The 11700-nt window shown below is 41.5% G+C and overlaps 2 protein-coding genes across 2 annotated transcripts; one reads left to right on the plus strand and one right to left on the minus strand.

The window, feature by feature from the left end:
* The first annotated feature begins 554 nt into the window (after positions 1–554).
* Positions 555–2405, plus strand: LOC136549513 (protein IN2-1 homolog B-like). Its single transcript, XM_066540817.1, has 8 exons — positions 555–769; positions 847–988; positions 1093–1148; positions 1345–1375; positions 1473–1784; positions 1870–1977; positions 2101–2181; positions 2266–2405. The coding sequence occupies exons 1-8, from the start codon at positions 732–734 to the stop codon at positions 2284–2286; spliced, it is 789 nt and encodes a 262-aa protein (XP_066396914.1). The 5' UTR covers positions 555–731; the 3' UTR covers positions 2287–2405.
* Positions 2406–2512: 107 nt separating this feature from the next.
* On the minus strand, positions 2513–6979 carry LOC136549512 (protein NETWORKED 2D-like). Its single transcript, XM_066540816.1, has 3 exons — positions 6363–6979; positions 2850–6257; positions 2513–2762 (listed from the first exon to the last, which is right to left on the minus strand). The coding sequence occupies exons 1-2, from the start codon at positions 6454–6456 to the stop codon at positions 2851–2853; spliced, it is 3501 nt and encodes a 1166-aa protein (XP_066396913.1). The 5' UTR covers positions 6457–6979; the 3' UTR covers positions 2513–2762; position 2850.
* Positions 6980–11700: the final 4721 nt, after the last annotated feature.

Consider the following 11700-nt stretch of genomic DNA (forward strand, 5'->3'; position numbering starts at 1 on the left):
TTAATCATAAATTCACTTTGCTTCCAATATTTTTCTAAAAAGACGTATATATATGTAGTATAACTTTACTATTTCTCAATCCATGAAACTAGAGTTACAAAGTTACCGTAGCAACGCATGAACCTAAGGATTGGACCAAGAGTAGCCGTGTCGGGTGGTCCGGGGACGGTTGGTGGTGTCAAGAAAATAAGAAATGTCATGATTTGCGTGTGAGTGTGACCGTGACTGGCCTCAGCAAGCGAGCGTGGGTTACTAGGACAATTAGGCCTCGTTGAGATCGAAACTTTTTTCAACCTGATGAATAGTATCATTTTCGTCTTATTTGACAAATATTGTCCAATCGTGGACCAACTAAGCTCAAAAGATTCATCTCGTGATTTTCAACTAAACTGTGTAATTAGTTATTTTTTTACCTACATTTAATACTCCATGCAAATAGCTAAAAATTGATGTGATAGAGAGAGAGTGAAAAAATTTGGAACTTTGATGGGATCTAAACAAGGCCTTATTATAACGGATAAAGAATACAATATTCCGTTTCTAGTGCTATGGTACTAGTACCACATGTGCTGATTCCTGATCTACATCTGGTCGCCTTGCCTTCCTCTTCCTCCCTGTAACTACTACTACATCTCTTAGCTAGCTTGTTCCACTGAAAGCAAGCAGGAAGGAGAGGTACCTCAGCTGAGCTGCTCAGGGGGCAGGAGCCTTCCGTCCGGCGATCAGGCTATATGGCGACGTCGGCGGCACCCGATGACTCCACCGTCAGGTATGAGAGGGAGATGGCCGGCTCTGCTTCCTGCTGACGGCCGGATCTGATCCAGCATCCGCATGTTATGCATGCAGAGAGACGAAAGCGGAGGAGGTGCTGCCCCCAACCCTGGGTTCCGGTTCTCAACCACCAAACCTCTTCGATGACACAACAAGGCTCTACATCTCCTACATATGCCCATACGTGCAGAGAGTTTGGATAGCTAGGAACTTCAAAGTAAGTACAGTATTATAGGTGCCAATTTGTGCCGTCTGACCTCCTTAGGCCCGCGGCTCTGCTATGCTCAAAATTAAAGCTTGGTATGTTGTTGCATTGGGCAGGGGTTACAAGACAATATTCAGCTGGTTGCCATTGATTTGCAAGACAAGCCTGCTTGGTAATATAACTACTACTAGGTTACTCAGTAGCTAGCTAGGACTAGGATCGTATTGCATGCTACCCTATCAAATCTTACATACGGAGTACTACCAAGGCTGTATATATGTTCATATATATAATATCAGTTCCAAATTCAATCCAACCGACTAACCTGCCTTTCACTTAATCCATCTGAATATGATGATGAATTGAAGGTTCCTCGAGAAAGTTTACCCACCGGGCAAGGTCAACAACCATTTCCTTTGAGGAACACATCACAATTATTTTCCTTTTCTTTTTCATCATCAACAATTACTAATCAATATGCTGTGATGCAGTGCAGGCCCCCGTCCTGGAGCACAATGGCAACATCATAGCAGAGTCCTTGGATCTACTCAGCTACCTGGACGCCAACTTTGAGGGCCCCAAGCTGTTTCCTCGTGATCAGGACCCTGCAAAGCAAGCTTTTGCTGATGAGTTGATTGCCAGCAGCGATTCGGTCATCATAGCCTTGTTCAGGGCAGGCCGTGCCCAAGCCCAAGGACAAGGAGATGATGATATCAGTGAGCTGCTTGCTCCTGCTCTTGACAAGGTGGAGTCGTCCCTGGGACGTTTCTCTGATGGGCCATTCCTCCTGGGGAAGTCCATGAGCGCAGTCAGTAAACTCATCAATCACTTATTAGTCCATCGTTTTTTAATTAGTTTTGCTGACAATAACCGAATTGCATCTATATATGCAGGTCGACATGGTTTATGCGCCCTTTGTGGAACGCTTCAAGGATTTCTTCGCTGCAGTGAAGCACTACGACATGACACAAGCAAGGCCTAAACTCAAGGAGTGGATAGAGGTGTGCGTCACTGCCACTGCATGCACCAATCAAATTCAACCATCATCTATATATAATTTCTTCTGTTAACTCCGCACAATTACATTACATTACATTACATCCTGTGCAATAACGTAACTGCAGGAGCTGAACAAGATAGATGCCTACGCAGCGACCTGGGGGGATCGCCGTCTGCAGCTTGCTGCCTTGATGAACAAGTTCGGGGTAACATCGGTGCTCTTTTATTTATATATATATAGTATATATAAGTAGTAACGGGCCTATACTGACTCATCTTTGTATTTGCAGATACAAAGCCCGGTAGCCTGATCTGATCTGATCATCCCCAGGGGAGGGGAGCTTCTCAACATCTTCATTATCAGGTGTTTCATGTTGTATGAGTTGGAATAAGTCTCAACTGAATAAGATGTGTGTTTGCTATAATGTTATTCACACTGTACTCGTCTAGTACTCTCCAAATAATTTGCCTTGTTTATTTCTCTGAAATTCTCAATCAAATGAAATGAACAAATTACCATTCCAAACAAACACAAGCTAAAGTCAACCAAAACCTGCTCGTAATTGTACCCTGGGAAACAAAACTACCCCCAGGTACAAGGAGATCAACGGTGATATATACAACTATTGTTCATTTTTTGCCCGGTGAGCAATGGTGTAACGATAAGTTTTTCAAAACAAGGAAAACTATGGTCATGCTATCCCACCCGATAAGCTCTTATATCTGTTGATTGGAGATGAGCCAAATTCTAGCTGCTACCACATGCATCCTTCAACTTCTTTTTTCACTACAAGTGCAAACAATAGAATCATGTCAGCTACTGAAATGAATACGTTTCTGGAACTCGAGATGCAAAAAGAGCACACTCACACACCTCACAAATCGCTGAACTGTTTCTGGAGTGTGGGATTGATGCATGCAAATATTGATTTCTTCTTTCGCTTTGTTCCAAACAGGAAGTTCCGCAACGGTACCCTTGTCCTACTTGGAAAATGCTTGAACTGTTTCCCATAGCTACTTTCAGTCTCTGGCTGCGACAGGTGTTGGGATGAAAACTCAAAACTCTCACGTAGCTTCTCTAGGGCGTGGTTAACCTTGGCTTGAAGCCCCCTCATTCGTTCTGATGCTGCCTGCAGCTCGTTCTCAATCTTCTTGTTAGATTGCTGCATGTTTAGGACCTCCCCTTGAAACTTGGCAGCTTCATATGGTGTAAACAACTTGGCTCTGTCCATCTCCAAGCTACCACGCAGGGCTTCGGCTATCTCCTCTTGCAGTCTGCAAAGAGATGCAGACTTAAGCTGCACTTCTTGATCGAGAAGCGCGTTCTGCTCAAACCATACATCCAGTTCAGTTCGGAGCTCTCTCAACTTCTTTTCAGCTGGTTCGGGCTCTGCTCGAGTATCAGGTTCTCCAGTCTTATTATCGTCCATGTTCTCCATTTCATTCTGTGTCTCCTGGTATCTTCTGTCAAACTCCTCCATGTGATGGCAAGCCATGCTATACCTTACCAGGAACTGCAAATTTTCCTCCACCAAAGCGTCAATGTCATTTCTGAACCTCACTTCAAAAAGTGACGTGTTGTTAGGTGCATCGATGTTGCTAGAACTGCTTTCCTCCACAGTTGAAATATCTCTACCCAAAGTGCCATTTGACCTGTCAACTTCTCTAAAAGATCTCACACTTAAGAAACCGTTTGAGTTACTACCCACTTTACTGGGAGGCATCTTCGAGGAATCCAGGAGATCTCTTAGTGACCGAATCTCAACATACTTGTTGGAATTTGCATTCCTTAACTCCCGTATAACTGCTTTTGTCTCTTCAAGATGCTCCTGGTTTTTCTTTTCCAGTTCGGTAAGCCTTCTCTTTGTTTCTTTGTAGTTCCGCAGAACTGAAGTATAGTCAGCTAGTAGGATCGCTTCTCTACCTTCAAGCCCATCAAGAAGAAATTCTTGCCAGCTAGGTACAAATTCCTCTCCCATCAAACCAGACTTTTCACCCTGACTCCTTCCTCCATGGTTGTTCGAGGTAGTTGCTTCGCTTGCAAGCTCTTTGCCATGTGAACTCTTCTCTAAGTTTGTCAGAACTTGCTCAGAATCTCCAGCTGGCACACAGAGAGAAGTTTCATCCCTCACTTCTGAGGAATACCTGTTCTTCATATCTTGGATATTATCAACATGACCTGATGAAATGCAGTCATCCTCTTTAAGCAATCCAACTTGGCTGCATTCGTTCAAACTTTCAATATTTTGTGGCCCATTTAGTTGACCACCTTGGTCTGGCAATTCTTCAACAGATTGTGCTTCATTTGCATGCCCCAAGTGCAGGCTCTTATCGGCACCACTGAAACACGTAGCTTCTGTCAATGAGGATTCTTCTAGGGAATCTTTTTCCTTTAAACTGTACAACTCTGAGGAAGCAATTGGACTAATCTGCCCACTGGTGTTTTGTGATTTACTATCTCCAAGTCCTTCCTCCTGGATTACACTACTGCTGGTAAAAGAACTTCTATCACCAATATTTCCCTCAGCAACCTCCATTAATGACTGAGAAGCTTTATTAGAGCCATATTTCTTGTCTAAAGTATCCATACTACCTGAGTGGAGGAGATGAGTCTGTCTGACAATGCCCAATGGATATTCACCCCTCACAATTTCGCCTTTAGGGAAGTTTCTACTTCCATTCTCATTTTCTGATGAACTCTGGAATACTTCTCCTGGTGAGCTATCAACATTGCCCTCACCTGAATCATGAACTCTGTTTTCATTTTCTGAACTGACAAACGGATTGATATGGTTCTCAGAATGTATAGACGATTTGTTTCTAACTTGCTGCATTAAGCAACTCCCAGGGATTTTTTCCTCATTAGCATTCCTCGAGCCATGGATGTCATCGTTACCATTATCATTAACCACTTCTGAGACATCTTCTCTATCTTGGCCCAAACTATGACTTAGAGTTGGTGCATCTATGTCTCTGAACTCCGCACCCTTGCTCTCTTCTGTAGACTGCTCCAGGACCACATCTTTTAAAACCGTTGCACCATCCCCTACCGCAGTTGACAAATTATGCAGGTCTTCAGGACCAACAGATCCAAGTGCCTTTGAGATATTAATTATGCAGCTAAAAACTTCAGAAAAGCCTATGCTAACAGAGGCTTCTTCCTCAATTATTGATCTTTCAAGAACTCGGACTGTGCTAAACTCATCCTCTAATTGCTTGATCTGTTCATTTAAGTCACTTTGGTCATCACGAAGTGCCATCTCGTCTTGTAACTCATCCAGTTTATTCTTTAGGTTCTCATTCTCTTGTATGAGTTGATTGATTTGTGCTGTCTGTTTTGGGAACTTGAGCTCCAAGTTGATGACTTTATCAACAAGTTCATCAACATTCTCTGCAATCTCCTCCGCAGAGGATTCAGAACCACTGGCAAAAAGCTTGTCAAGTTTCTCATATATGGGCTGCAACTCAAGTATTGTCTGGGTAACCAAGTAAGACCTTGCGTTCACCGACGTGCCTGTGCTGCTTGCCTCTCTTGAGGATGTGTCGGTGTTGCCATCCATAGCATACAGCTGTGCTCGGAGAGACCTTGTTTTTTCCAACTCCACGGCTGCAAGCCTGATCAACTCCTCAAAATGACGTACAAGCTTAGAAATGGTTCCCTGACAAGATCTAAGAGCTGTTATTGTCATCAAGACACGGGCTTCATCATCACCGATGGCTGCATGTGCATCAAATTTGTCCTGAATAACACAGATTTCCTTTTGTGTATCTGCAATCAGCTTCTCGATCTCCCAGTACCGAGCAATACCACTCTCGTAAGAACTCTTAACATACTCTTTCTCGGTTTGCAGAACAAGTATAGCTTTCTGAAGCCTGCCGATCTCTTCTCGTGCCTCCTCGGTGCTTATGTGTGGATCGGAGGGTAGCTTGTTCCACCCTGACGGACCTTGTCTCTTTGCGTTGAGAATCTCTTGGACCGTGGACTTGTGTACCTTGTGCGAGTTAATTGGTGTGATTGCCTTGGGGAAATCATGATCCTCCTCTTCTAACATTGCATACTGTACCTCTTCTGGACAAGCAGTTGCAATGGTGTGGTTGGCCTTATGGAGCTCCTTGGATATGTGGTCATAGCGTTCGACGAGAGCTCTGTAAGCTCTGTAGAGTTGCTCCACATGGCTTATCACCTCTGGTCTGGTGTGGTAATACATCTCGGCCCTCTTGCCAAAGGAATCGGCTTCCTGTCCGAGGAGTTTAAGCATGATCTTGACTCGATTCTCCATATCTGCACACAACACAAGATCGGTCATCAGAGAGTTGAGGACAGGACAGCCATAATTCAGAGCAGGAGATGAATGGAGAACATGTGGGAATCGGAACCGGAACTGACCCTGCAGGTTTGCGTCGAGCCATTTGGACTGGGTGGTCCTGATGTGACTCGCCCACCACCACGAGTAGGCGTTGCTCGCCGCCCGCTGCAGCATCTTGACATGAATCACCCCGAGCTCCGGCGCTCCGCAATCGATCGGATCGGATCGGATTCGGATCCCCTCCTTCGTCTTCCTTCCCTGATCCCCGTGCTGATGCTGCTGATATTGGTTGACTAGCTTGAATTGAGTCTTGAGAGGATCGGATGATTCGTGGTTGTGCAGAGAGGAGACTAATCTTCTTGGCCTGGACCCTTTTCTGTCTTTCTTGGCTGAGATGAGAAAGGCAGACAGTGAGATGGGATGGGGGATGCCTTCACCGCGTGCAAAGCAAAAGGTAAGCTAAAGCTGGAGGCTGTGGGTGGGCGGTGGCGGCTGCATGCTCAGCACCAGCAGTTGACACTTGAGCTCCTCTCTTCCTCAGGAGGAACAGGAAACAGGCATGGGGCCATGGGCTGGTGGCAGATCTCATCTCATACTCAGCACACAACACCACGCGCACTTCGGGGAAGAGGGAAGACAGGCCGCCCGCGCCCCCAAGGAATTGACCTTGACCGCCGACGCGCTAGCGCGACCCGGATCTGCCCGGGTTTCATACTTTGGTCTCTCAGTCGGATTTCACGGCTCGGTTTTTTAAGATTTCGTGATATTGGAAATAATGTAAATAAATTTTATCTTCATGAAACGTATTTCATACCATAAAACTATTTTCATAAATCTCTTCGTTTAAACTATGCCACATTAGTTTATTTAATACTATGAAACTCTCATTAAATTTTCATTGAGACGGGTTTTATGGGCTAGATCTGTTACGACAACTTTGTTCTTCTTCTTCTCACGTAGGTCTGATCGTCCAATTTACTGTCTCATTTGCTCCTTGAACTATAAAAAACAGTTTTTTACCCTTTTGATTTTTGAAACCATTTATTTCTACACCTTAGGTGGTTTTGATGACGCGTCATGTTAGGGGGGTTTTAAATTGTAATATGTTCAAGGTTCAAGAAAGTAAATCGGACTACGGATATTTTTAAAAATATCCAAAAAGTCATAAAAATATTTTTTCAAGAATTTATCAAATTATTTTACATGAAAAATAATGCAATTAAAAATAAATTCTCAAAAGGTGCCTAGCTTGAAATGTGCGACGGGTGCATGTGGCCACATAGGTTAGCGCTGCTACTTTGAAGATTTATCGAGAGCAAGGGAGCACCTAATATGATCCTGGCGACACTCTACTAGCGCTTCAGCGCTTCTACGTAGTCCAGACAATCAACACCAGTTATAATAGATAACGGGAGCTTCTACTAGCAAATAAGCACCAAAATGAGTTCAGAAAGATTCAAAAGTTTTCAGGTTAGGCATCATAACATAGAGCATGATTTTAGAAAAAAAAACTAAAACTAGTTTCATAATTTTCCGAGCTAAAACAAATTTCCTAGATTAAACTAGATTTTAGGATTTTTAATTGTATTATTTTTCCATGTAAAATTATCTAGATAACTTTTTAAAAATTATTTTTATGAGTTTTTGAATATTTTTTTTAAAAGAATTCTAACCCGATTTACCTCCTGAACTTTTAACTTAGTCTAATTTATCCCTCTTGACGTGGCACCGCATGAGCAAAACCACTATCAAAACCATCCAAAGTGCAGGAACAAACAATTTTAAAAGTTGAGTGTCAAAAAATGGTTTTGCAGTTCAAGGAGCAAAATCGAATGACCGCTATAGTTGAGGAGGTAAATTGGACTTTTTTCAATTAACAATTACTCCACCAATATATTATTTGTTTAGTCCATCTGACCTCCTTAAACTATTGCGCAAGTTCAATTTATCCCCTCAATTGGAAAACTAGATTTTTAAACTTCTTCAATTTTGAAGACCGTTCAATTTAACTCTCCCAGCGATCTTAATAGCAGTTTTGGCTGACGTGACATCAGTACATCACGTCAACGGTCCTACATGGCACTGATAGTTTTATAAGGGTTTCAATTTGACCTTATAAAAAATTATCCAAATTTTTATTGAATAAATATGTATTTAAAAATACTAAAATCTACCTTATAAATTATAAATTTTGTTTTATGTTGGAAAATAATAAACAAGTTTCATATTTTTTCTAAAACCATGCTCTATGTTATTTTCTGAGGTAGGCACCGTAATATAGACCATAATTTTAGAGAACACGTGAAGTCTGGCTCGATCATATGCTCCTCATACACATCCATCGGCCAAGTCGCAGCCGTCAGTTTAAAAATCTGAAAAGTTGCGTGTCCGTTGGTTTTTTATGAAATATAGGAGTGGTTGCCCCTGCTGGAAATTTTATTAAAATAGGATGGGTTGCACGTCGGCTGTTGCTAATAGTTCAGTGAATCTGCACACATCATTGTCGTGATGTTTCCTGGAGAAGACATTATTGCTACAAAGTTAAACCACATTGATAAGGAACCTCCTTGAGGGTGTCTGATCTTCACGACATTAGATCGAAAGAATCCAAGATAACTTGTTGCGAACAGCAGGATAACTAGCTTTATACCTGCTCAAGGTTGGATGTGACCAAGCGACGGGGAGAGAGGCACCAAAACGTGAAGACATCGACTCGATCTTCAAACGACCACAGAACCATAATCCAAAACTAATCCACACAAAACGGTGTAGCCGTACTGAAAACCACAGAGCACGAACTAGGGGACCCCAGAGGAATCTCTTCACAAGTACAAGTAGAACAAGGAAGAACAAAGATGTGAGTAAGACACTCGGTAGCTCTGTTGCAATACCATACGATTTATAAATTCATCAAAAGTTTTTAATAGTTTAGATGCAAGGGATATTTATATTAGGACAATCCTCCTAGGTGGGTATGAATCAGATGGACTTAGTCTAAAGGTACAGTAGGTGTGAAAGGTATCCACGAGATGGAGGTTCGCGCAACTGTTAGCCTCCTGGGCAGTCTCCACTAATATGGACATAAATCCTTATTGGGAAGTCAAAAAGAGGTGTCATTTGTTGCATTAGAAAGCTAACTTGATAAGCTTTCCAACAAATCCTCATTAACCCCTTGAGCCTATGAGAATCAACAGTTATGACATTTTTCTTTGTGCTGACCCGAACATGAGCACTAGTTGAGCCGATCATTGCACTTGTTCTCCATGTTCATGGCTTGCTCTGCTTCATGACTGAACCTAAGCAACATCAATGTAGAATAATTAGATAGTATAACATTCTCAAATATGTCAAAGTTAATTTCAACTAGGAATAAATTCACCTGCTCTTGTATCTTTTTGGTACGAATTTTTGTAAGTGGCCCATGGTTATGATCAATTGTGCTAAATAGTGAAGGGCAATGCTAAGGTATATATCTCAAATAAATCTGAGCAGTTGATTTTTTGGATTTTATGAATTACTTAATAAATTAAAAAATCTAGAAAAACAAAAAAACTTCCTCGGCATGCCCCTAATGACTGGAGGGGAAATCATGCATGCCCCTAATGACGCGAGGGGAAATCCTTTAAAAACGTCCATCCAATTCCCCTAATCATGTTCCCTAAAAAAAGATTCCCCTAATCATAGAGAAACAGAAGTGCCCGGTCACGGAGAATTAAAATCGAATAAATGGTGCTATCCGAATTCAATTTCACATACATTCAGTCTATCCATACTCTATCTTAGAAAACAATTTCCTATGATAGTATTTCTTTTTGACATTCCTTTGATAGTATATAATACAAGACATTATATGATATCTTAATTTTTAATGACCTCAGTGTGAAGTCAAAACTAATTTTTGTTCTTCTTCCATGTCTTTGAGCACCGTAGAAATATTAAAAGTGGTTACTCCCTCGGTCAAGAAAAAATGTTGTCACTTCTTGGGGAGTCAAATAAATCCAAACAAGTCGCGTAATAAGGACATCACATTAACGTTGACTTTTTGTTATGCATGTTACTAAATTGTGGCATCTTGTAATATTGGCTAATATAATCAATTTTTATCAGTAGATTATATGTACATGGCATGACACGTTATATGCATCAAAAGGCTTATCGGAGCAAAAGTTACCAGCAATAAAACGTTACCTGCACTAACATGTTATTCGCTCATGTTACCCACGCTCATCAAACATGCATGGACACGCTAGTCACGTACACACACGCTAACCACACACACGCTGACCACGTACACGCTAACCACACACACGCTAACCATGTATACAGTAACCACACACACGCCACGTACACATGCTGACCACGTACATGCTTACCACACACACACACGCTACGTAGGCTAACATTATATGGTAATAAAAATATATCAAATACAAAGTTATGACATAAAAAAAGATTTACTAAATCAGTCAGATCACGCATGCATCAATAAAATCTAAAAAAGATTTCTTATATCTAAAAGTCTACGGACTTATATAGATTCTACCCATTTTGGCCCTCCTATTATTTATCATATTTTATAAAATAAAAAATTAAATTAATATACATTTCATCTATTACCTTCTAGGAGGTAAGAGCATCTCCAGCAATTCTCTAAATTCCTTCATAATCCTTAGTTTTTAGCATGATGAGAAAAAACCATAATCCATTCTCCTAATCTTTTAAAACTTAGGAAAAGTCACCATGTTTCGCGTTTTCGAGTCGCGCGTATCTTCTCTCTCCCACGCGTGTTTGTCGGCCAATCTAAATATGGAAAGGCGTGAAAAGAATAAAGAGTAGGAAATGATTCATGATGCAAATGTACAACAGTGAAAGAATATATACAAGTGGTTAGAATAATTTAGAAATAGTATAGGATTGCTGATGTAAAATTATCTTCTATATTTGAGAAGTGGATTATTAGAATCTCTTGGAGATAGTCTTCTTTATTCCTTCTAATACTTTTTTAGGAGTTATAAAACTTCATGTTTTTAGGAAGAAAACATTGGGTACTCTTGGAGATGCTCTAATAGGTGATCATGACCGTCCGATCAAAATAAGTGAACGGCTCATAGTCATTTAGGGTACCGCAGCAAAGCCCAATAGTGAATGCTAGCTCTTCATGTAATGGAGCATGATGAGATAGGATGTTCTCAGTACACATGATATATGTTGTTAATGTGCAATCAGAACTAGAATTATATGTTGTCGGGTTCATAAACCCAGGGTCCTAAATGAGCCCGCTTCCCAGCAAAAGCTCGGCCCAACAGACGGCATTACAAACGATGCGCAACTCCTGGGCCGGCCCAAATACCTAACGATAGACCAGAAGAATGATACAGTCTCCAATCGGAAGGCCTCTTACTCCGACCGACTTCTCTG

The sequence above is a fragment of the Miscanthus floridulus genome, chromosome 4 (genome assembly GCF_019320115.1).
Source record: "Miscanthus floridulus cultivar M001 chromosome 4, ASM1932011v1, whole genome shotgun sequence".
Taxonomy (NCBI): domain Eukaryota; kingdom Viridiplantae; phylum Streptophyta; class Magnoliopsida; order Poales; family Poaceae; genus Miscanthus; species Miscanthus floridulus.